The 26,871-nt window shown below is 45.6% G+C and overlaps 1 protein-coding gene across 6 annotated transcripts in view; it reads left to right on the top strand.

Moving 5' to 3' along the window:
* Positions 1 to 26,871, top strand: part of LOC129821062 (teneurin-4-like) — a 511,923-nt gene that overhangs the window by 386,545 nt on the left and 98,507 nt on the right. For all 6 annotated transcript variants that reach the window (XM_055878317.1, XM_055878316.1, XM_055878314.1 and 3 more), the window contains 2 exons: positions 3,373 to 3,587; positions 16,573 to 16,789. In XM_055878317.1, the coding sequence (XP_055734292.1) occupies positions 3,373 to 3,587; positions 16,573 to 16,789 (432 nt within the window). The remainder of the gene's footprint in view (positions 1 to 3,372; positions 3,588 to 16,572; positions 16,790 to 26,871) is intronic.

Below are 26,871 nucleotides of genomic sequence, written 5' to 3'. Positions count from 1 at the left end.
CTCCTCTCCTCCACTCCTCTCCTCTCCTCCTCTCCTCCACTCCTCTCTTCCACTCCTCCTCCACTCTCCTCCTCTCCTCTCCTCCACTCCTCTCTTCCACTCATCCTCCACTCTCCTCCTCTCCTCTCCTCCACTCCTCTCCTCCACTCCTCTCCTCCACTCCTCTCCTCCACTCTCCTCCACTCCTCTCCTCCTCTCCTCTCCTCCACTCCTCTCCTCCACTCTCCTCCTCTCCTCCACTCCTCTCCTCCACTCCTCCACTCCACTCCTCCACTCCACTCCTCCTCTCCTTCACTCCTCCACTCCTCTCCTCCACTCCTCTCCTCCACTCCTCCACTCCTCTCCTCCACTCCTCCACTCCACTCCTCCACTCCTCTCTTCCACTCCTCCTCCACTCTCCTCCTCTCCTCCTCTCCTCCACTCCACTCCTCTCCTCCTCTCCTCCACTCCTCTCCTCCACTCTTCTCCTCCTCTCCTCCACTCTTCTCCTCCTCTCCTCCTCTCCTCCACTACTCTCTTCCTCTCCTCCAGTCCTCTCCTCGCCAGTATATCCTATAGAAAGCAGTACTACAGTATAGTATATAGACAGCAGTACTACAGTATAGTCTATAGACAGCAGTACTACAGTATAGTATATAGACAGCAGTACTACAGTATAGTCTATAGACAGCAGTACTACAGTATAGTCTATAGACAGCAGTACTACAGTATAGTCTATAGACAGCAGTACTACAGTATAGTGTTTAGACATCAGTACTACAGTATAGTCTATAGACAGCAGTACTACAGTATAGTCTATAGACAGCAGTACTACAGTATAGTCTATAGACAGCAGTACTACAGTATAGTATATAGATAGCAGTACTACAGTATAGTATATAGACAGCAGTACTACAGTATAGTATATAGATAGCAGTACTACAGTATAGTCTATAGACAGCAGTACTACATTATATTCTATAGACAGCAGTACTACAGTATAGTCTATAGACAGCAGTACTACAGTATAGTCTTTAGACAGCAGTACTACATATATTATATAGACAGCAGTACTACATTATATTCTATAGACAGCAGTACTACAGTATAGTCTATAGACAGCAGTACTACAGTATAGTCTATAGTCAGCAGTACTACAGTATAGTCTATAGTCAGCAGTACTACAGTATAGTCTATAGACAGCAGTCAAATTAGATCCGTGTAAAATCCCAGAGCTTCCATGTAACAACAAGCAGACACACAAACAGACACACACGCACACACACACACACGCACACACGCACACACACACAAACACACACACACACACACACACACACACACACACACACACACACACACACACACACACACACACACACACACACACACACACACACACACACACACACACACACACACACACACACACACACACTGTTCTGCTTCAGGCCATGAGTGGCAGCCACGGTTGAAGGTAAATCAATAGTTATGGTTTTATAATTGTGCCTCACAGTGCAGCGGTGTCAAGATAATACCATAGAGATGTGTAGAGATCACAATTACACCTGTCCCATTATGGCGTCTGTGAGCGTACGTGCAGCTCCGTTCAGGACATCTCCGGTTTGATGTACTCCATGCTCTTCTTCTTCTACTTCTGGGAGTTGATAAACAAACTGAAAGGGTGCATACTGCCCCCTGCAGGGTGTTGTCTGAACAGGTATGAAGAGCAGGTTTGGGGATTTCCTGCCCCCTGTAGTTATGGAATGTTGAGCTGGATGGAATTATGTGGACTACATCAAAATGGAGAAAGTCCTCATCTCTAAACTAGACTTTTGGGTACTAGAGTCCTCTATACGTCTCTATGAGACAAGGTGATGCCCTTCTCTCCTCACTAGAGTCCTCTATACGTCTCTATGAGACAAGGTGATGCCCTTCTCTCCTCACTTTCAATTGTGTGTTTGCACTGGAACAATACACAGAAAACTAGCTCATCTAGGTCATCTAGCTCATCTAGCTCATCTAACTCAACTAGCTCATCTAGCTCAAATTGCTCAAATTGCTAATCTAGGCAACTAGCTCATCTTTCTCATCTAGCTCATCTAGGTCATCTAGCTCATCTAGCTCATCTAGCTCATCTAGCTCATCTAGCTCAACTAGCTCAACTAGCTATACTAGCTCTACTAGCTCTACTAGCTCTACTAGCTCTACTAGCTCAACTAGCTCTACTAGCTCTACTAGCTCTACTAGCTCTACTAGCTCAACTACCTCAACTACCTCATCTAGCTCTACTAGCTCTACTAGCTCATCTAGCTCAACTAGCTCAACTAGCTCTACTACCTCATCTAGCTCAACTAGCTCTACTAGCTCTACTAGCTCAACTAGTTCAACTAGCTCAACTAGCTCATCTAGCTCATCCAGCTCAACTAGCTCAACTAGCTCTACTAGCTCATCCAGCTCAACTAGCTCAACTAGCTCTACTAGCTCATCCAGCTCAACTAGCTCAACTAGCTCAACTAGCTCATCTAGCTCAACTAGCTGAGCAACAGTCCTTTACCTAGCCTCCGATGAGTCCCAAATGGCACCCTATTCCCACCATAGTGCACTATCTTTGACCAGGGCCCATAGGGTATTAGTGCACAATATAGGGGAGAGAGTGCCAATTTGGACACAGTCCCACGTGGAACCTGACTCGTCTCCTGTAACACACACGTTACGGTAGTCCATCGTATCCCATGATTCACTTCTGAGTTAGAGTCCAATCTGAGATGCACAAACTTGATTTCAGATGGGCAGTCTGGGCAGTCTGGGCCCAGAGTCTGGGCAGTTTGGGCAGTCTGGGCAGTCTGGGCAGTCTGGGCCCAGAGTCTGGGCAGTCTGGGCAGTCTGGGCAGTCTGGGCCCAGAGTCTGGGCAGTCTGGGCCCAGAGTCTGGGCAGTCTGGGCAGTCTGGGCAGTCTGGGCAGTTTGGGCAGTCTGGGCCCAGAGTTTGGGCAGTCTGGGCAGACTGGGCAGACATGGTTGTTTGTCTCCTGAGCTATTTCTGCTTTTACTTTGTGCTCCTCTCCTCCTCCACCTCTCTGGCAGGCTGTCACCAGGTCCTGAGGGCCATATAGTGTAGATGACTTTAGTCCTCATAAGGGCCATATAGTGTAGATGACTTTAGTCCTCATAAGGGCCATATAGTGTAGATGACTTTAGTCCTCATAAGGGCCATATAGTGTAGATGACTTTAGTCCTCATAAGGGCCATATAGTGTAGATGACTTTAGTCCTCATAACCTGAGGGGGGGGGGGGGGGGGGGGGGGGGGGGTGGGGGGGGGGGGGGGGGGGGGGGGGCTTTGTTCATTGACTGATTCACTGTTCTGTCCACTTTACTGTGATTGTGATGCAGGTAAAGTGGACAGCATGTTCCCAGATGACAGCTTCATAGACATGGGGGAGATTGACGTGGGTCGTAAGGTTGCCCAGCAGATACCTCCGGGAGTCTTCTGGAGGTCACAGGTCTTCGTAGACCACTCCATGTACCTCAAGTTCAACGTGTCTCTGGGCAAAGATGCCCTGGTGGGGATCTACGGCAGGAGAGGCCTGCCACCCACTCATACACAGGTGGGTACTGACAGACGGACGAACCAGACAGGCAGACAGCCAGGCAGGCAGACATACAGACAGACAGACAGCCAGGCAGGCAGGCAGGCAGGCAGACAGACAGACATTCACCTTCTTTTTAATCTCATGCTGTCTATGTCTTAATGATTTACTTCCCAACTCACTGTTACTGATTGTGATATAACTCACTGCTACTGTTACTGATTGTGATATAACTCACTGTTACTGTTACTGATTGTGATATAACTCACTGTTACTGTTACTGATTGTGATATAACTCACTGCTACTGTTACTGATTGTGATATAACTCACTGTTACTGATTGTGATATAACTCACTGCTACTGTTACTGATTGTGATATAACTCACTGTTACTGTTACTGATTGTGATATAACTCACTGCTACTGTTACTGATTGTGATATAACTCACTGTTACTGATTGTGATATAACTCACTGCTACTGTTACTGATTGTGATATAACTCACTGTTACTGTTACTGATTGTGATATAACTCACTGTTACTAATTGTGATATAACTCACTGTTACTGATTGTGATATAACTCACTGCTACTGTTACTGATTGTGATATAACTCACTGTTACTGATTGTGATATAACTCACTGTTACTGATTGTGATATAACTCACTGCTACTGTTACTGATTGTGATATAACTCACTGTTACTGATTGTGATATAACTCACTGCTACTGTTACTGATTGTGATATAACTCACTGCTACTGTTACTGATTGTGATATAACTCACTGCTACTGTTACTGATTGTGATATAACTCACTGTTACTGATTGTGATATAACTCACTGTTACTGATTGTGATATAACTCACTGTTACTGATTGTGATATAACTCACTGCTACTGATTGTGATATAACTCAATGCTACTGATTGTGATATAACTCACTGTTACTGATTATGATATAACTCACTGTTACTGATTGTGATATAACTCACTGCTACTGTTACTGATTGTGATATAACTCACTGTTACTGATTGTGATATAACTCACTGTTACTGATTATGATATAACTCACTGTTACTGATTGTGATATAACTCACTGCTACTGTTACTGATTGTGATATAACTCACTGCTACTGTTACTGATTGTGATATAACTCACTGCTACTGATTGTGATATAACTCACTGTTACTAATTGTGATATAACTCACTGTTACTGATTGTGATATAACTCACTGTTACTGATTGTGATATAACTCACTGCTACTGATTGTGATATAACTCACTGTTACTGATTGTGATATAACTCACTGTTACTGATTGTGATATAACTCACTGTTACTAATTGTGATATAACTCACTGTTACTGTTACTGATTGTGATATAACTCACTGTTACTGATTGTGATATAACTCACTGTTACTGATTGTGATATAACTCACTGCTACTGTTACTGATTGTGATATAACTCACTGTTACTGATTGTGATATAACTCACTGCTACTGTTACTGATTGTGATATAACTCACTGTTACTGATTGTGATATAACTCACTGTTACTGATTGTGATATAACTCACTGCTACTGTTACTGATTGTGATATAACTCACTGTTACTGATTGTGATATAACTCACTGCTACTGTTACTGATTGTGATATAACTCACTGCTACTGTTACTGATTGTGATATAACTCACTGCTACTGTTACTGATTGTGATATAACTCACTGTTTCTGATTGTGATATAACTCACTGTTACTGATTGTGATATAACTCACTGTTACTGATTGTGATATAACTCACTGTTACTGATTGTGATATAACTCACTGCTACTGTTACTGATTGTGATATAACTCACTGTTACTGATTGTGATATAACTCACTGCTACTGTTACTGATTGTGATATAACTCACTGCTACTGTTACTGATTGTGATATAACTCACTGCTACTGATTGTGATATAACTCACTGCTACTGATTGTGATATAACTCACTGCTACTGATTGTGATATAACTCACTGTTACTGATTGTGATATAACTCACTGCTACTGTTACTGATTGTGATATAACTCACTGCTACTGATTGTGATATAACTCACTGTTACTGATTGTGATATAACTCACTGCTACTGATTGTGATATAACTCACTGCTACTGATTGTGATATAACTCACTGTTACTGATTGTGATATAACTCACTGCTACTGTTACTGATTGTGATATAACTCACTGTTACTAATTGTGATATAACTCACTGTTACTAATTGTGATATAACTCACTGTTACTGATTGTGATATAACTCACTGCTACTGTTACTGATTGTGATATAACTCACTGCTACTGTTACTGATTGTGATATAACTCACTGCTACTGTTACTGATTGTGATATAACTCACTGTTACTGTTACTGATTGTGATATAACTCACTGTTACTGATTGTGATATAACTCACTGCTACTGTTACTGATTGTGATATAACTCACTGTTACTGATTGTGATATAACTCACTGCTACTGTTACTGATTGTGATATAACTCACTGTTACTGATTGTGATATAACTCACTGCTACTGTTACTGATTGTGATATAACTCACTGTTACTGATTGTGATATAACTCACTGCTACTGATTGTGATATAACTCACTGCTACTGATTGTGATATAACTCACTGCTACTGATTGTGATATAACTCACTGTTACTGATTGTGATATAACTCACTGCTACTGATTGTGATATAACTCACTGTTACTGATTGTGATATAACTCACTGCTACTGCTACTGATTGTGATATAACTCACTGCTACTGATTGTGATATAACTCACTGCTACTGTTACTGATTGTGATATAACTCACTGCTACTGATTGTGATATAACTCACTGCTACTGTTACTGATTGTGATATAACTCACTGTTACTGTTACTGATTGTGATATAACTCACTGTTACTGATTGTGATATAACTCACTGTTACTGATTGTGATATAACTCACTGCTACTGATTGTGATATAACTCACTGTTACTGTTACTGATTGTGATATAACTCACTGTTACTGCTACTGATTGTGATATAACTCACTGCTACTGTTACTGATTGTGATATAACTCACTGTTACTGTTACTGATTGTGATATAACTCACTGTTACTGATTGTGATATAACTCACTGCTACTGATTTTGATATAACTCACTGTTACTGATTGTGATATAACTCACTGTTACTGATTGTGATATAACTCACTGTTACTGATTGTGATATAACTCACTGCTACTGTTACTGATTGTGATATAACTCACTGTTACTGATTGTGATATAACTCACTGCTACTGTTACTGATTGTGATATAACTCACTGTTACTGTTACTGATTGTGATATAACTCACTGTTACTGATTGTGATATAACTCACTGCTGCTGATTGTGATATAACTCACTGCTACTGTTACTGATTGTGATATAACTCACTGTTACTGCTACTGATTGTGATATAACTCACTGTTACTGATTGTGATATAACTCACTGTTACTGATTGTGATATAACTCACTGTTACTGATTGTGATATAACTCACTGCTACTGATTGTGATATAACTCACTGCTGCTGATTGTGATATAACTCACTGTTACTGATTGTGATATAACTCACTGTTACTGATTGTGATATAACTCACTGCTACTGTTACTGATTGTGAAATAACTCACTGTTACTGATTGTGATATAACTCACTGTTACTGATTGTGATATAACTCACTGCTACTGATTGTGATATAACTCACTGTTACTGATTGTGATATAACTCACTGCTACTGCTACTGATTGTGAAATAACTCACTGTTACTGATTGTGATATAACTCACTGTTACTGTTACTGATTGTGATATAACTCACTGCTACTGCTACTGATTGTGAAATAACTCACTGTTACTGATTGTGATATAACTCACTGTTACTGTTACTGATTGTGATATAACTCACTGCTACTGTTACTGATTGTGATATAACTCACTGTTACTGATTGTGATATAACTCACTGCTACTGTTACTGATTGTGATATAACTCACTGTTACTGTTACTGATTGTGATATAACTCACTGCTACTGTTACTGATTGTGATATAACTCACTGTTACTGATTGTGATATAACTCACTGCTACTGATTGTGATATAACTCACTGTTACTGATTGTGATATAACTCACTGCTACTGATTGTGATATAACTCACTGCTACTGTTACTGATTGTGATATAACTCACTGTTACTGATTGTGATATAACTCACTGTTTCTGATTGTGATATAACTCACTGTTACTAATTGTGATATAACTCACTGCTACTGATTGTGATATAACTCACTGCTACTGTTACTGATTGTGATATAACTCACTGTTACTGATTGTGATATAACTCACTGTTACTGATTGTGATATAACTCACTGCTACTAATTGTGATATAACTCACTGCTACTGTTACTGATTGTGATATAACTCACTGCTACTGTTACTGATTGTGATATAACTCACTGTTACTGTTACTGATTGTGATATAACTCACTGTTACTGATTGTGATATAACTCACTGCTACTGATTGTGATATAACTCACTGCTACTGTTACTGATTGTGATATAACTCACTGTTACTGATTGTGATATAACTCACTGTTTCTGATTGTGATATAACTCACTGTTACTAATTGTGATATAACTCACTGCTACTGATTGTGATATAACTCACTGTTACTGATTGTGATATAACTCACTGCTGCTGATTGTGATATAACTCACTGTTACTGTTACTGATTGTGATATAACTCACTGCTGCTGATTGTGATATAACTCACTGCTGCTGATTGTGATATAACTCACTGCTGCTGATTGTGATATAACTCACTGCTGCTGATTGTGATATAACTCACTGCTGCTGATTGTGATATAACTCACTGCTAGAGAGTGGAAGTTGTAGAGAGATATGGAGAGATATTCAGAGAAGGAGATGGAGAGGGAGAGAATGAGAGCATGATTAAGAGAGAGAGAGAGCTGGAGAGAGATATATAGAGAGTAGAGAAGGAGATGGAGAGATATATAGAGAGTAGAGAAGGAGATGGAGAGATATATAGAGAGTAGAGAAGGAGATGGAGAGATATATAGAGAGTAGAGAAGGAGATGGAGAGATATATAGAAAGAGGAGAGAGAGAGAGAGATAGATGCAGAAAGAGAGAGGCAGAGACATAATGAAAAAAACACTGAGAATGAGAGAGAGAGAGAGAGAGAGAGAGAGAGAGAGAGAGAGAGAGAGAGAGAGAGAGAGAGTGAGAGAGAGAGAGAGAGAGAGAGAGAGAGAGAGAGAGAGAGAGAGACAGAGAGAGAGAGAGAGAGAGAGAGAGAGAGAGAGAGAGAGAGAGAGAGAGAGAGAGAGAGAGAGAGAGACAGAGAGACAGAGAGAGAGAGAGAGAGAGAGAGAGAGAGAGAGAGAGAGAGCGAGAGAGACAAAATATATAGAGTACGGCACACACTACAATTACTTAGGTTTAAAAATAAGCTCAACTGGACACCTTAATGAGGCAGTGAATGAACTGAGAGAGAAAGCACGCAGGGCATTCTACGCAATTAAAAAGCAAATTCAAATTGAAATACCTATTAAAATTTGGCTAAAAATAATTGAATATGTCATTGAACCAATTGCACTTTATGGCAGCGAGGTGTGGGGTCCACTTGCAAAACAAGATTTCATCAAACGGGACAAACATCCCATTGAAACCCTGCATGCAGAGTTCTGTAAGATGCTCCTACATGTCCAGAGGAAAACTACAAACAATGCATGCAGGGCAGAATTAGGCAAATATCCACTAATAATAAAAACTCAAAAAAGAGCAATTAAGTTTTGGAAACATCTAAAATACTACCAGTGACCCCCCTCTCATATCACTACCAAGCCCTGCAATACCAAGAGCTGAGCAAAGAAAAGAGTCCCCTCATCCAGCTGGTCCTGGGGCTGAGTTCACAAACCTGTTCTACTAACACACTGAAGCCTCAGGACCAGAACATCCAATCAATCAGAATAAACCAAATTACAACACAGTCAAAACAAAACTACATTGCTTATTGGGAAACACAAGCACAAGCACAGAGCAAAATGCAGTGCTATCTGGCCCTAAATCGACAGTACACCGCGGCTAACTATTTGACTATGGTTACTGATCAAAACCTTAGAAAAACCTTGACAAAGTACAGGCTCAGTGAGCACAGCCTTGCCATTGAGAAGGGTAGACACAGGAAAACCTGGCTCCCTGTAGAGGAAAGGCTGTGCAACCACTGCACAACAGCAGAACCTGAGACGGAGCTGCATTTCCTGACAAAATGTAAAAAATATAAAACAATTAGAGAGTGTCATTTCCCCAAATTTGAAACTCTTATTCAAGGTTTCAAAGACCTCTCTGATGAGGATAGGCTCCCCGTCCTGTTGGGGGAGGACGCAGAGAGCTGTGGGTTGGCAGCGCACTACATTGCTGCCTGCCATAAGTTGAGGGACAGTGTCTGACAGACCAATCAACCTGCACATGTCCTCTAATGTATGTTTATTGTTATTGTTGAATGTATTGTTATTTTGACCCTTGGTTATTGTTATTACTGTTGTCCCGTTGACAATTTTGATTCTCATTTTTATATTGTAAATAAGCTTTGGCAATATGTACATTGTTACGTCATGCCAATAAAGCGAATTGAATTGAATTGAATTGAGAGAGAGAGAGAGAGAGAGAGAGAGAGAGAGAGAGAGAGAGAGAGAGAGAGAGAGAGAGAGAGAGAGAGAGAGAGAGAGAGAGAGAGAGAGAGAGAGAGAGAGAGAGAGAGAGAGAGAGAGAGAGAGAGAGAGAGAGAGAGAGAGAGAGAGAGAGAGAGAGAGAGACATATGAGTGGATCCCAGTCCTATCTAGACAGATGAGAGGACATCACAGTCCTATCTAGACAGATGAGAGGACATCACAGTCCTACCTAGACAGATGAGAGGACATCACAGTCCTATCTAGACAGATGAGAGGACATCACAGTCCTACCTAGACAGATGAGAGGACATCACAGTCCTATCTAGACAGATGAGAGGACATCACCGTCCTATCTAGACAGATGAGAGGACATCACCGTCCTACCTAGACAGATGAGAGGACACCACAGTCCTATCTAGACAGATGAGAGGACATCACAGTCCTAGATGGATAGATGAGAGGACACCACAGTCCTATCTAGACAGATGAGAGGACATCACAGTCCTAGATGGATAGATGAGAGGACACCACAGTCCTATCTAGACAGATGAGAGGACATCACAGTCCTATCTAGACAGATGAGAGGACATCACAGTCCTAGATAGACAGATGAGAGGACATCACAGTCCTATCTAGACAGATGAGTGGACATCACAGTCCTATCTAGACAGATGAGAGGACATCACAGTCCTACCTAGACAGATGAGAGGACATCACAGTCCTATCTAGACAGATGAGAGGACATCACCGTCCTATCTAGACAGATGAGAGGACATCACCGTCCTACCTAGACAGATGAGAGGACACCACAGTCCTATCTAGACAGATGAGAGGACATCACAGTCCTAGATGGATAGATGAGAGGACACCACAGTCCTATCTAGACAGATGAGAGGACATCACAGTCCTAGATGGATAGATGAGAGGACACCACAGTCCTATCTAGACAGATGAGAGGACATCACAGTCCTATCTAGACAGATGAGTGGACATCACAGTCCTAGATGGATAGATGAGAGGACATCACAGTCCGAGATGGACAGATGAGAGGACATCACAGTCCTATCTAGACAGATGAGAGGACATCACAGTCCTACCTAGACAGATGAGAGGACATCACAGTCCTATCTAGACAGATGAGTGGACATCACAGTCCTATCTAGACAGATGAGAGGACATCACAGTCCTATCTAGACAGATGAGAGGACATCACAGTCCTATCTAGACAGATGAGAGGACATCACAGTCCTATCTAGACAGATGAGAGGACATCACAGTCCTACCTAGACAGATGAGAGGACATCACAGTCCTATCTAGACAGATGAGAGGACATCACAGTCCTATCTAGACAGATGAGTGGACATCACAGTCCTACCTAGACAGATGAGAGGACATCACAGTCCTATTGTCACGTTCCTGACCTGTTTTCTGTTGTTTTGTATGTGTGTGATGGTCAGGGCGTGAGTTTTGGGTGGGCAGTCTATGTTTTCCGTTTCTATGTTGGTTTTGGGTTGCCTGGTATGGCTCTTGATTAGAGGCAGGTGTTTTGCGTTTTCCTCTAATTGAGAGTCATATTTAGGTAGGGTGTTCTCACTGTTTGTTTGTGGGTGATTGTCGCTGTGTCTGTGTATTTTGCACCACACGGTACTGTCTCGTCTCGTTCGTTCGGTCGTTCCTGTGTATATGTTCCTCGTTTCATGTAAGTTCATAGTTTAAGTCTGTCTAGTTCGTTTTGTTATTTTGTATTAGTCAAGTGTATTTCGTGTCTGTCTGCGTCTTGTATTAAAGCATTATGTATTCACAACCCGCTGCGCCTTGGTCTACTCACTCACCGAAAGAGAGCCGTTACAGAATCACCCACCAAACCCAGATCAAGCAGCGGGTTAATGGACAGCAACGACAGCGCACGAAGCAGGATTTATGGACTTGGGACGATGTTTTGGACGGTAAAGGTTGCTACACATGGGAGGAGATCCTGGCTGGAAGGGATCGCCTTCCATGGGAACAGCTGGAGGCACTGAGGAGAGCAGAGGGAACCGGAGAAGGGAACCGGAGTTATGAGGGGACGCGTCTAGCACGGAAGCCCGAAAAGCCCGTGAGTACTACCCAAAAATTTCTTGGGGGGGGGCTAAGAGGTAGTGGGCCGAGGGCAGGTAGGAGACCTGCGCCCACTTCCCAGGCTAACCGTGGAGAGCGGGAGTACGGGCAGACGCCGTGTTACGCAGTAGAGCGCACGGTGTCTCCTGTACGGGGGCATAGCCCAGTGCGGGTTATTCCACCTCCCCGCACTGGTAGGGCTAGATTGGGCATTGAGCCAAATGTCATGAGGCCGGCCCTACATATCTGGCCACCAGTACGTCTCCTTGGGCCGGCTTACATGGCACCAGCCTTACGCATGGTGTCCCCGGTACGCCTACATAGCCCGGTGCGGGTTATTCCACATCCCCGCACTGGTCGGGCGACGGGGAGCATTCAACCAGGTAAGGTTGGGCAGGCTCGGTGCTCAAGGGAGCCAGTACGCCTACACGGTCCGGTATTTCCGGCGCTACCTCCTCGCCCCAGCCCAGTACCACCAGTTCCGGCACCACGCACTAAGCCACCTGTGCGTCTCCAGAGCCCTGTTCCTCCTCCACGCACTCTCCCTATGGTGCGTGTCTCCAGCCCAGTGCCTCCAGTTCCGGCACCACGCACTAAGCCATCTGTGCGTCTCCAGAGCCCTGTACGCACTGTTCCTTCTCCCCGCACTCGCCCTGAGGTGCGTGCCCTCAGCCCGGTACCTCCAGTTCCGGTACCACGCACCAGGCCTATAGTGCGCTTCGAGAGGTCAGTGTGCCCTGTTCCTGCTCCCCACACTAGCCTTGAAGTGCGTGCCGTCATCCCGGTACCTCCAGTTCCGGCACCACGCACCAGGCCTACTGTGCGCCTCAGCAGGGCAGAGTCGGCCGTCTGCCCAACGCCTTCTGCACTGCCTGTCTGCCCAGCTCCGTCTGAGCCATCTGTCTGCCCAGCTCCGTCTGAGCCATCTGTCTGCCCAGCGCCGTCTGAGCCATCTGTCTGCCCAGCGCCGTCTGAGCCACCTGTCTGCCCAGCGCCGTCTGAGCCACCTGTCTGCCCAGCGCCGTCTGAGCCACCTGTCTGCCCAGCGCCGTCTGAGCCACCTGTCTGCCCAGCGCCGTCTGAGCCATCCGTCTGCCCAGCGCCTTCTGAGCCATCCGTCTGTCCCGAGCCATTAGAGCCGTCCGTCAGTCAGGAGCCGCTAGAGCCGTCTGTCTGTCAGGAGCTGCCAGAGCCGCCAGCCAGTCAGGAGCTGCCAGAGCCGCCAGCCAGTCAGGAGCTGCCAGAGCCGCCAGCCAGTCAGGGGCTGCCAGAGCCGCCAGCCAGTCAGGAGCTTCCAGAGCCGCCAGCCAGTCAGGAGCTGCCAGAGCCGCCAGCCAGTCAGGAGCTGCCAGAGCCGCCAGCCAGTCAGGAGCTGCCAGAGCCGCCAGCCAGTCAGGAGCTGCCCTACAGTCATGAGCTGCCCTACAGCCATGAGCTGCCCTACAGCCATGAGCTGCCCTACAGTCATGAGCTGCCCTACAGTCATGAGCTGCCCTACAGTCATGAGCTGCCCTACAGTCATGAGCTGCCCTACAGTCATGAGCTCCCCTACAGTCATGAGCTGCCCTACAGTCATGAGCAGTCACTCAGCCCGGACCTGCCGGAGTCCCTCAGCCAGGACCTGCCGGAGTCCCTCAGCCAAGACCTGCCGGAGTCCCTCAGCCAGGACCTGCCAGAGTCCCTCAGCCAGGACCTGCCGCCCCTTATCCCGGTGCTGCCCCTTATCCCGGTGCTGCCCCTTATCCCGGTGCTGCCCCTTATCCCGGTGCTGCCCCTTCATTTAGGTGGTTTTAGTTGGAGGGTGGTCATTGGGAGGGGGATACAGAAGCGGGGAGTGACTATGGTGGGGTGGGGACAGCGTCCGGAGCCTGAGCCACCACCGTGGTCAGATGCCCACCCAGACCCTCCCCTGGACTTTGTGCTGGTGCGCCCGGCGTTCGCACCTTGAGGGGAGGGTTCTGTCACGTTCCTGACCTGTTTTCTGTTGTTTTGTATGTGTGTGATGGTCAGGGCGTGAGTTTTGGGTGGGCAGTCTATGTTTTCCGTTTCTATGTTGGTTTTGGGTTGCCTGGTATGGCTCTTGATTAGAGGCAGGTGTTTTGCGTTTTCCTCTAATTGAGAATCATATTTAGGTAGGGTGTTCTCACTGTTTGTTTGTGGGTGATTGTCGCTGTGTCTGTGTATTTTGCACCACACGGTACTGTCTCGTCTCGTTCGTTCGGTCGTTCCTGTGTATATGTTCCTCGTTTCATGTAAGTTCATAGTTAAAGTCTGTCTAGTTCGTTTTGTTATTTTGTATTAGTCAAGTGTATTTCGTGTCTGTCTGCGTCTTGTATTAAAGCATTATGTATTCACAACCCGCTGCGCCTTGGTCTACTCACTCACCGAAAGAGAGCCGTTACACCTATCTAGACAGATGAGAGGACATCACAGTCCTATCTAGACAGATGAGAGGACATCACAGTCCTACCTAGACAGATGAGAGGACATCACAGTCTTATCTAGACAGATGTGAGGACATCACAGTCCTATCTAGACAGATGAGAGGACATCACAGTCCTACCTAGACAGATGAGAGGACATCACAGTCCTATCTAGACAGATGAGAGGACATCACAGTCCTATCTAGACAGATGAGAGGACATCACAGTCCTATCTAGACAGATGAGAGGACATCACAGTCCTATCTAGACAGATGAGAGGACATCACAGTCCTATCTAGACAGATGAGAGGACATCACAGTCCTAGATGGATAGATGAGAGGACATCACAGTCCTACCTAGACAGATGAGTGGACAACACAGTCCTAGATGGATAGATGAGAGGACATCACAGTCCTATCTAGACAGATGAGAGGACATCACAGTCCTAGATGGATAGATGAGAGGACATCACAGTCCTAGATGGATAGATGAGAGGACATCACAGTCCTATCTAGACAGATGAGAGGACATCACAGTCCTATCTAGACAGATGAGAGGACATCACAGTCCTATCTAGACAGATGAGAGGACATCACAGTCCTATCTAGACAGATGAGAGGACATCACAGTCCGAGATGGACAGATGAGAGGACATCACAGTCCTATCTAGATAGATGAGAGGACATCACAGTCCTATCTAGACAGATGAGAGGACATCACCGTCCTATCTAGACAGATGAGAGGACATCACAGTCCTACCTAGACAGATGAGAGGACACCACAGTCCTATCTAGACAGATGAGTGGACATCACAGTCCTACCTAGACAGATGAGAGGACATCACAGTCCTACCTAGACAGATGAGAGGACATCACAGTCCTATCTAGACAGATGAGTGGACATCACAGTCCTATCTAGACAGATGAGAGGACATCACAGTCCTAGATGGATAGATGAGAGGACATCACAGTCCTATCTAGACAGATGAGTGGACATCACAGTCCTATCTAGACAGATGAGAGGACATCACAGTCCTAGATGGATAGATGAGAGGACATCACAGTCCTAGATGGATAGATGAGAGGACATCACAGTCCTAGTTGGATGGAAAAGTAGCGTCTTCTCCATCGTCTTCCTCATCGTTATTCATTCAGTCAGCCCTGAGACTAATCGGTTGCATATGTTTTTTGGGCAAGCAGTCACTTTTAATTAGTTTTTTAAAATTGTATCTCTTAGAGTGGTTTTGAAAAGGGAATATTTCAATCTGTGATGTTTTAGCTGTGCAATGATTAAATCTGTGTTCCCATTTACACCCTTTTCACTCAGATGGTGCACTTTGGGCCCTGGTCAGTGGCCTAGGACCTAGCCATCTAATATGTGTCTAGTTTAGTGTGAGTGAGTTTAGTCTCTGTGAAATGACGAGTTATTTATGAATGCGTGACAAGCAGTGTGGGTCTCCTGTTGAAGTAGCTGCTGTATATGCAGCCCGGCAGATTCACATTCGTCTAATACCCTTTTTCACACCATCGTGTCGACCCAAAACAAACTATACTGGTTCTGTTCTTTTCTTTTGCAGAATGGGTCCAGCACTAGGGTGAAATGGACCACCAGACCAGCTCAGTCCAGCTTGGTTTGGCACGGGTCCTCGTTCCTTCTCAGTAGTGTGAAAATCCCCTCAACACTTTTTTTGTCTTATCGATCCGTCTCTCTCCAGTTTGACTTTGTGGAGCTGCTGGATGGTCGAAGGCTCCTCTCTGGTGACGTAGTGAGTGGGGGCGTAGAGGGTCCTGTGGTTCTGCAGCGATCGCTGGTCCCCGTCACCACACACACCACCGGCTTAATCCAGTACATGGACTCTGGCATCTGGCACCTGGCCTTCTACAACGATGGGAAAGAGACAGAGACTGTCTCTTTCATCACCACGGCGATAGGTGAGTCTTTTATTTAACCTTCGTTTAACCAGGAATTTCTGCATCAAATTTGTTATAAAACATTTGCGATATTAACATGCACAATATCCTATATCGCAAGAGGCTGCGATATTTTTTTGAAAGGCCACTTTTTTGATTTATTGCTGGAGTTGACAGAGTCTCAGTCTCTCCTCATTTGGCCGCTTCCCCAATCCCAAACACACCATGCCCCGCCCCCCTGTCACTCAAACAGGCAGTGCCTTGTGCCCGAGCTTCACTCATGAACCAAAACAACAGCATGCAGTCAACGACAGCAGCTTTTCACGTTGTTTTCTACGCTGGCGGAACTGCAAAACATAATTGTGTTAGCCCTTAATGCTAATCGCTAGCAAAATCCACTGAGATAGGGCAAATCTTACAAGCAAAATTTTTTTTTTTCTCTAAGGGATGGATCAGAATATATAAAATGGTTACCTGGAGGAGGAGGGGGTGGTGCTTTTTACATTTCATTTAAGGGGAGGGTTTAGTATTTTGTTTATCTAGTCCAAGGAAGGGTCATGTAATTTGTATTGAATGAAATGTCAATATTTCTCAGTGTTTTAGAATCAGTTTCTCATTAGGCTATACATAGATGTGTTTTCTGATGCCGCCCCTCATTTCTGATTCTCCGCTGGGTGCGCGATATCAAGTGTGCCTATAAGCTATTCGGTGTGGTCCCAATCAAATGATTCATAGCCTATAGGTTACAGACGACAAAAGAGAAAATCTCCCGTAGAAATGTTGCCTGTTTTTCGCTCAATGTTGCCTCAAACAGCTGCGACTGTAAATGCATTGGTAAATCAAGTCCTTTCTTGAGTTGGGCTCTGGGATGGAACCCCTGTTGAGCATCTGACTTCATGGTTCAGAGGCATCTGACTTCATGAAAGAGGCTGTGTGTGTGTGTGTGTGTGTGTGTGTGTGTGTGTGTGTGTGTGTGTGTGTGTGTGTGTGTGTGTGTGCGCATGAGCGTGAGCGTGAGTGTGTGTGTGTGTGCGTGAGTGTGTGTGTGTGTGCATCCCACACCTGTTGCCAGGGAGTAAAGATGTTAGGGACAATATAGAATGAATCACAATAATTGTTTGATAAAAATGTAATTTTTGTAATGGTAATCCTGGTTAGAGGTAACGGTCCTTTGCATGATCTTCCTACATTATTACGAATAGTATTTGTTAATTATGGACATTAAGATAAGGAGGATTTTTAATATATATATACATTTTTTAATAGCTATATATAATGCAATTTGAGGTGAGGACGCTGGAAATGCTTTTGGCGGTTGATCTTATTCTGCACTGGGTGCTCTTTTCGAAGTTTGGGTCACTTGGGCGTCCTGGCATACAGGGGGACGGGGGTGGTCTGCCGGGTACTGGGGATGACAACCCAACTCGGGATGAGGAGGGGTTTTCAGCAGGTGGAATAACGGGGAGAAATTTGAGGTTTACTTAGTACCAATGCATCATGGTACAGTTACATTTGAAGTCAGAAGTTTACATACAGCTTAGCAAAATACTGTACATTTAAACTCAGTTTTTCACAATTCCTGACATTTAATCTAGGCAAAAATGCCCTGTCTTAGGTCAGTTAGCATCACCACTTTATTTTAAGAGTGTAAATGTCAGAATAATAGTAGAGAGAATTATTTATTTCAGCTTTTATTTCTTTCATCACATTCCCAGTGGGTCAGAAGTTTACATACACAAACATCGTATTTGATAGCATTGCCTTTAAATTGTTTGACTTGGGTCAAACGTTTCGGGTAGCCTTCCACAAGCTTCCCACAATAAGTTGGGTGAATTTTGACCCATTCTTCCTGACAGAGCTGGTGTATCTGAGTCAGGTTTGTAGGCCTCCTTGCTCGCACACACTTTTTCAGTTCTGCCCACACATTTTCTATGGGATTGAGGTCAGGGCTTTGTGATGGCCACTCCAATACCTTGACTTTGTCGTCCTTTAAGCCATTTTGCCACAACTTCGGAAGTATGCTTAGGGTCGTTGTCCATTTGGAAGACACATTTGCGACCAAGCTTTAACTTCCTGACTGATGTTTTGAGATGTTGCTTCAATAAATCCACATCATGTTCCTTCCTCATGATGCCATCTATTTTGTGAAGTACATCAGTCCCTCCTGAAGCAAAGCACCCCCCTTTTTCCTCCAAACCATGATGGCCAAACAGTTCTATTTTTGTTTCATCAGACCAGAGGACATTTCTCCAAAAATGTCATGTGCAGTTGCAAACTGTAGTCTTGATTTTTTTATGGCAGTTTTGGAGCAGTGGCTTCTTCCTTGCTGAGCTGCCTTTCAGGTTATGTCGATATAGGACTCGTTTTACTGTGGATATAGATACTTTTGTACCTGTTTCCTCCAGCATCTTCACAAGGTCCTTTGCTGTTGTTCTGGGATTGATTTGCACTTTTCGCACCAAAGTACGTTCATCTCTAGGAGACAGAACGCGTCTCCTTCCTGAGCGGTATGACGGCTGCGTGGTCCCATGGTGTTTATACTTGCGTACTATTGTTTGTACAGATGTACGTGGTACCTTCAGGCGTTTGGAAATTGCTCCCAAGGATGACTCTAACCCAAGTGTATGTAAACTTCCGACTTCAACTGTATATGGACACTCATTCACTATGGTACTTTTTAATGGTACGTTTGCAAAGATATATTGTGATAAATATAATTTAAAAGTATCTCATTATGATAAGTGGTGAAATAAGTATAGCCAGTTATAATTGTAATGACTTAGCAGATAATAAGAAAAGACAGTCAGTATTTACCTGGCTAAAAGAGAAGGGATGTAATATCTATTGTTTACAGGAAACTCATTCAACAATTTTAGATGAAGAATTGTGGAAAAAGGCCTGGGGGGGGGCGAAATATATTTATTTCTTGCAACGACACTCAAAAGGGGTGATGAAGATTAATGAACAGTACATTTGATCTGAATGTCCAAATTGTCCAACCAGATCCTCAAGGTAGATGGGGTCTTTTAAATATGTTGTTGGACAATAAAGAAATATGGCTCATTAACATATAATATACGGCCCAAATAATGATGATCCACGCTTCTTTGAAAATATAATAATTTAATTTTTCAACCCTGCAAGCAACACTAGACTCTATTATTATGGTGGATGAGATTTACATGGAGTTATACTAGTGAGATATACATGGAGGAGGTTTAATATCCTGACCTAGTGAGATATACATGGAGGAGGTTTAATATCCTGACCTAGTGAGATATACATGGAGGTTTAATATCCTGACCTAGTGAGATATACATGGAGGAGGTTTAATATCCTGACCTAGTGAGATATACATGGAGGAGGTTTAATATCCTGACCTGGTGAGATATACATGGAGGAGTTTTAATATCCTGACCTAGTGAGATACACATGGAGGAGTTTTAATATCCTGACCTAGTGAGATACACATGGAGGAGGTTTAATATCCTGACCTAGTGAGATATACATGGAGGAGGTTTAATATCCTGACCTAGTGAGATATACATGGAGGAGGTTTAATATCCTGACCTAGTGAGATATACATGGAGAAGGTTTAATATCCTGACCTAGTGAGATATACATGGAGAAGGTTTAATATCCTGACCTAGCGAGATATACATGGAGGTTTAATATCCTGACCTAGCGAGATATACATGGAGGAGGTTTAATATCCTGACCTAGTGAGATATACATGGAGGTTTAATATCCTGACCTAGTGAGATATACATGGAGGTTTAATATCCTGACCTAGTGAGATATACATGGAGGTTTAATATCCTGACCTAGTGAGATATACATGGAGGAGGTTTAATATCCTGACCTAGTGAGATATACATGGAGGTTTAATATCCTTACCTATAGAGATATACATGGAGGTTTAATATCCTGACCTAGTGAGATATACATGGAGGTTTAATATCCTGACCTAGTGAGATATACATGGAGGTTTAATATCCTGACCTAGTGAGATATACATGGAGGTTTAATATCCTGACCTAGTGAGATATACATGGAGGTTTAATATCCTGACCTAGTGAGATATACATGGAGGTTTAATATCCTGACCTAGTGAGATATACTAGTGAGATATACTGTCACGTGGGACTAGGTGTGTGAGGAAGAATCAGGCACAGAGAGCAGAGAGTTCCACAGGGAAAAGTGCTCTTTAATACGGCACAAAAAGCCCACAACAACAGAGCGCCTTAATAAATGGACCACCCAAAATACAGGGTACCAGGTCTAGAAACCGAACACACCTAAAATAACGCACACACGTAACACAAGAATAATCCCGCCCAAAACAAGGGCGGGTAAACGTACTATAAATAAGGAAGCCCATCAGGCACACAAATAGACACAGGTGCAACTAATAAGACAAAACAAACAGACAATGAAAAAGGGATCGGTGGCGGCTAGTAGAGTACTATCACCTCAGATCTCCCCTCCTCTAGAGTTATATCACCTCAGATCTCCCCTCCTCGAGAGTTATATCACCTCAGATCTCCCCTCCTCTAGAGTTATATCACCTCAGATCTCCCCTCCTCGAGAGTAATATCACCTCAGATCTCCCCTCCTCTAGAGTACTATCACCTCAGATCTCCCCTCCTCTAGAGTAATATCACCTCAGATCTCCCCTCCTCTAGAGTACTATCACCTCAGATCTCCCCTCCACTAGAGTACTATCACCTCAGATCTCCCCTCCTCTAGAGTACTATCACCTCAGATCTCCCCTCCTCTAGAGTACTATCACCTCAGATCTCCCCTCCTCTAGAGTAATATCACCTCAGATCTCCCCTCCACTAGAGTAATATCACATCAGATCTCCCCTCATCTAGAGTACTATTACCTCAGATCTCCCCTCCTCTAGAGTACTATCACCTCAGATCTCCCCTCCTCTAGAGTACTATCACCTCAGATCTCCCCTCCTCTAGAGTACTATCACCTCAGATCTCCCCTCCTCTAGAGTAATATCACCTCAGATCTCCCCTCCTCTAGAGTACTATCACCTCAGATCTCCCCTCCTCTAGAGTTCTATCATCTCAGATCTCCCCTCTAGAGTTATATCACCTCAGATCTCCCCTCTGCAGTACTATCACCTCAGATCTCCCCTCCTCTAGAGTACTATCACCTCAGATCTCCCCTCCTCTAAAGTACTATCACCTCAGATCTCCCCTCCTCTAGAGTAATATCACCTCAGATCTCCCCTCCTCTAGAGTAATATCACCTCAGATCTCCCCTCCTCTAGAGTACTATCACCTCAGATCTCCCATCTAGATTAATATCACCTCAGATCTCCCCTCCTCTAGAGTAATATCACCTCAGATCTCCCCTCTAGAGTACTATCACCTCAGATCTCCCCTCCTCTAGTGTAATATCACCTCAGATCTCCCCTCCTCTAGAGTACTATCACCTCAGATCTCCCCTCCTCTAGAGTACTATCACCTCATATCTCCCCTCCTCTAGAGTACTATCACCTCAGATCTCCCCTCTAGATTAATGTCACCTCAGATCTCCCCTCCTCTAGAGTACTATCACCTCATATCTCCCCTCCTCTAGAGTACTATCACCTCAGATCTCCCCTCTAGAGTACTATCACCTCATATTTCCCCTCCTCTAGAGTACTATCACCTCAGATCTCCCCTCCTCTAGAGTAATATCACCTCAGATCTCCCCTCCTAGAGTAATATCACCTCAGATCTCCCCTCCTCTAGAGTAATATCACATCAGATCTCCCCTCCTCTAGAGTACTATCACCTCAGATCTCCCCTCCTCTAGAGTAATATCACCTCAGATCTCCCCTCCTCTAGAGTACTATCACCTCAGATCTCCCGTCCTTTAGAGTAATATCACCTCAGTCTCCCCTCCTCTAGAGTAATATCACCTCAGATCTCCCTTCCTCTATAGTAATATCACCTCATATCTCCCCTCCTCTAGAGTTCTATCACCTCAGATCTCCCCTCATCTAGAGTACTATTACCTCAGATCTCCCCTCCTCTAGAGGACTATCACCTCATATCTCCCCTCCTCTAGAGTTCTATCACTTCAGATCTCCCCTCATCTAGAGTACTATTACCTCAGATCTCCCCTCCTCTAGAGTAATATCACCTCAGATCTCCCCTCCTCTAGAGTACTATCACCTCAGATCTCCCCTCATCTAGAGTACTATTACCTCAGATCTCCCCTCCTCTAGAGTACTATCACCTCAGATCTCCCCTCCTCTAGAGTACTATCACCTCAGATCTCCCCTCCTCTAGAGTACTATCACCTCAGATCTCCCCTCCTCTAGAGTAATATCACCTCAGATCTCCTCTCCTCTAGAGTACTATCACCTCAGATCTCCCCTCCTCTAGAGTACTATCACCTCAGATCTCCCCTCCTCTAGAGTAATATCACATCAGATCTCCCCTCTACAGTACTATCACCTCAGATCTCCCCTCCTCTAGAGTACTATCACCTCAGATCTCCCCTCCTCTAGATTATTATCACCTCAGATCTCCCCTCCTCTAGAGTACTATCACCTCAGATCTCCCCTCCTCTAGAGTACTATCACCTCAGATCTCCCCTCCTCTAGAGTACTATCACCTCAGATCTCCCCTCCTCTAGAGTAATATCACCTCAGATCTCCTCTCCTCTAGAGTACTATCACCTCAGATCTCCCCTCCTCTAGAGTACTATCACCTCAGATCTCCCCTCCTCTAGAGTAATATCACATCAGATCTCCCCTCTACAGTACTATCACCTCAGATCTCCCCTCCTCTAGAGTACTATCACCTCAGATCTCCCCTCCTCTAGATTATTATCACCTCAGATCTCCCCTCCTCTAGAGTTATATCACCTCAGATCTCCCCTCCTCTAGAGTTATATCGCCTCAGATCAACCTTACCTGCAGCTTGCAACTAGCTACACACTGAATAACCAGACACACGCGGCACGCTTTCACTTCCTCTCGTCTGGTCTTGATCGCTGAGGTGATTTTGGTTTTGTCTCCCTAAAGCCTCTTTGATTAGAACTGCTGTATGAAGCTCCCTGGTGTCAGAGGGTTAGTGATTACTGCTATAGGTCTATTGGATAAGGTGTGGGACTGGAGGGAGGGAGGGAGCGAGGGGGGGGAGAGGGAGGGAGGGAGGGAGAAGGATAGAGGGATATAGACAGAGCTATTGAGATAGAGGGAGAGAAAGAGAGAAAGGGAGACAGTACCCGAGGTGTGTGTGTCAGTGTGTGACAGCTGGGAGCTGTTCTCTTGCTCTTTAATTAAAAGCTCCTGGGCCTGAGATCTGCCTCCGCCAGCCTCTCTCCTCCCTGCCAGCCTCTCTCCTCCCTGAGACCAGGGTCCATCTGCCTCCGCCAGCCTCTCTCCTCCCTGAGACCAATGTCCATCTGCCTCCGCCAGCCTCTCTCCTCCCTGCCAGCCTCTCTCCTCCCTGAGACCAATGTCTATCTGCCTCCGCCAGCCTCTCTCCTCCCTGAGACCAGGGTCCATCTGCCTCCGCCAGCCTCTCTCCTCCCTGCCAGCCTCTCTCCTCCCTGAGACCAGGGTCCATCTGCCTCCGCCGGCCTCTCTCCTCCCTGCCAGCCTCTCTCCTCCCTGCCAGCTTCTCTCCTCCCTGAGACCAGGGTCCATCTGCCTCCGCCAGCATCTCTCCTCCCTGCCAGCCTCTCTCCTCCATGCCAGCCTCTCTCCTCCCTGCCAGCCTCTCTCCTCCCTGAGACCAGGGTCCATCTGCCTCCGCCAGCCTCTCTCCTCCATGCCAGCCTCTCTCCTCCCTGAGTCCAATGTCCATCTGCCTCCGCCAGCCTCTCTCCTCCCTGCCAGCCTCTCTCCTCCCTGAGACCAGGGTCCATCTGCCTCCGCCAGCCTCTCTCCTCCCTGCCAGCCTCTCTCCTCCCTGAGACCAGGGTCCATCTGCCTCCGCCAGCCTCTCTCCTCTCCTCCACAGCCCGAACTGGAGACAGAGATGTGCTCTGTCTCCCCTACCCTGCTTGCTTCTCCGACCCCAGCTGCAATTCAATACTTAACATGGGACGAGGGAGGAACAGGAAGTGTGTTAACTCTCCCCTACTGGTTACCAACTGGGAGGGAGGAACAGGAAGCGTGTTAACTCTCCCCTACTGGTTACCAACTGGGAGGGAGGAACAGGAAGTGTGTTAACTCTCCCCTACTGGTTACCAACTGGGAGGGAGGAACAGGAAGTGTGTTAACTCTCCCCTACTGGTTACCAACTGGGAGGGAGGAACAGGAAGCGTGTTAACTCTCCCCTACTGGTTACCAACTGGGAGGGAGGAACAGGAAGTGTGTTAACTCTCCTCTACTGGTTACCAACTGGGAGGGAGGAACAGGAAGTGTGTTAACTCTCCCCTACTGGTTACCAACTGGGAGGGAGGAACAGGAAGTGTGTTAACTCTCCCCTACTGGTTACCAACTGGGAGGGAGGAACAGGAAGTGTGTTAACTCTCCTCTACTGGTTACCAACTGGGAGGGAGGAACAGGAAGTGTGTTAACTCTCCCCTACTGGTTACCAACTGGGAGGGAGGAACAGGAAGTGTGTTAACTCTCCCCTACTGGTTACCAACTGGGAGGGAGGAACAGGAAGTGTGTTAACTCTCCCCTACTGGTTACCAACTGGGAGGGAGGAACAGGAAGTGTGTTAACTCTCCCCTACTGGTTACCAACTGGGAGGGAGGAACAGGAAGTGTGTTAACTCTCCTCTACTGGTTACCAACTGGGAGGGAGGAACAGGAAGCGTGTTAACTCTCCCCTACTGGTTACCAACTGGGAGGGAGGAACAGGAAGCGTGTTAACTCTCCCCTACTGGTTACCAACTGGGAGGGAGGAACAGGAAGCGTGTTAACTCTCCCCTACTGGTTACCAACTGGGAGGGAGGAACAGGAAGCGTGTTAACTCTCCCCTACTGGTTACCAACTGGGAGGAAGGAACAGGAAGCGTGTTAACTCTCCCCTACTGGTTACCAACTGGGAGGGAGGAACAGGAAGCGTGTTAACTCTCCCCTACTGGTTACCAACTGGGAGGGAGGAACAGGAAGCGTGTTAACTCTCCCCTACTGGTTACCAACTGGGAGGGAGGAACAGGAAGTGTGTTAACTCTCCTCTACTGGTTACCAACTGGGAGGGAGGAACAGGAAGTGTGTTAACTCTCCCCTACTGGTTACCAACTGGGAGGGAGGAACAGGAAGTGTGTTAACTCTCCCCTACTGGTTACCAACTGGGAGGGAGGAACAAGAAGTGTGTTAACTCTCCTCTACTGGTTACCAACTGGGAGGGAGGAACAGGAAGTGTGTTAACTCTCCCCTACTGGTTACCAACTGGGAGGGAGGAACAGGAAGTGTGTTAACTCTCCCCTACTGGTTACCAACTGGGAGGGAGGAACAGGAAGTGTGTTAACTCTCCTCTACTGGTTACCAACTGGGAGGGAGGAACAGAAGGTGTGTTAACTCTCCCCTACTGGTTACCAACTGGGAGGGAGGAACAGGAAGTGTGTTAACTCTCCCCTACTGGTTACCAACTGGGAGGGAGGAACAGGAAGTGTGTTAACTCTCCCCTACTGGTTACCAACTGGGAGGGAGGAACAGGAAGTGTGTTAACTCTCCTCTACTGGTTACCAACTGGGAGGGAGGAACAGGAAGTGTGTTAACTCTCCCCTACTGGTTACCAACTGGGAGGGGGGAACAGGAAGTGTGTTAACTCTCCCCTACTGGTTACCAACTGGGAGGGAGGAACAGGAAGAATGTTAACTCTCCCCTACTGGTTACCAACTGGGAGGGAGGAACAGGAAGTGTGTTAACTCTCCTCTACTGGTTACCAACTGGGAGGGAGGAACAGGAAGCGTGTTAACTCTCCCCTACTGGTTACCAACTGGGAGGGAGGAACAGGAAGCGTGTTAACTCTCCCCTACTGGTTACCAACTGGGAGGGAGGAACAGGAAGTGTGTTAACTCTCCTCTACTGGTTACCAACTGGGAGGGGGGAACAGGAAGTGTGTTAACTCTCCCCTACTGGTTACCAACTGGGAGGGAGGAACAGGAAGCGTGTTAACTCTCCCCTACT

Source organism: Salvelinus fontinalis, chromosome 23 (genome assembly GCF_029448725.1).
Source record: "Salvelinus fontinalis isolate EN_2023a chromosome 23, ASM2944872v1, whole genome shotgun sequence".
NCBI lineage: Eukaryota > Metazoa > Chordata > Actinopteri > Salmoniformes > Salmonidae > Salvelinus > Salvelinus fontinalis.
The sequence above is the reverse complement of the archived record's forward strand: the minus strand, read 5'-3'. Positions and strand labels throughout refer to the sequence as shown.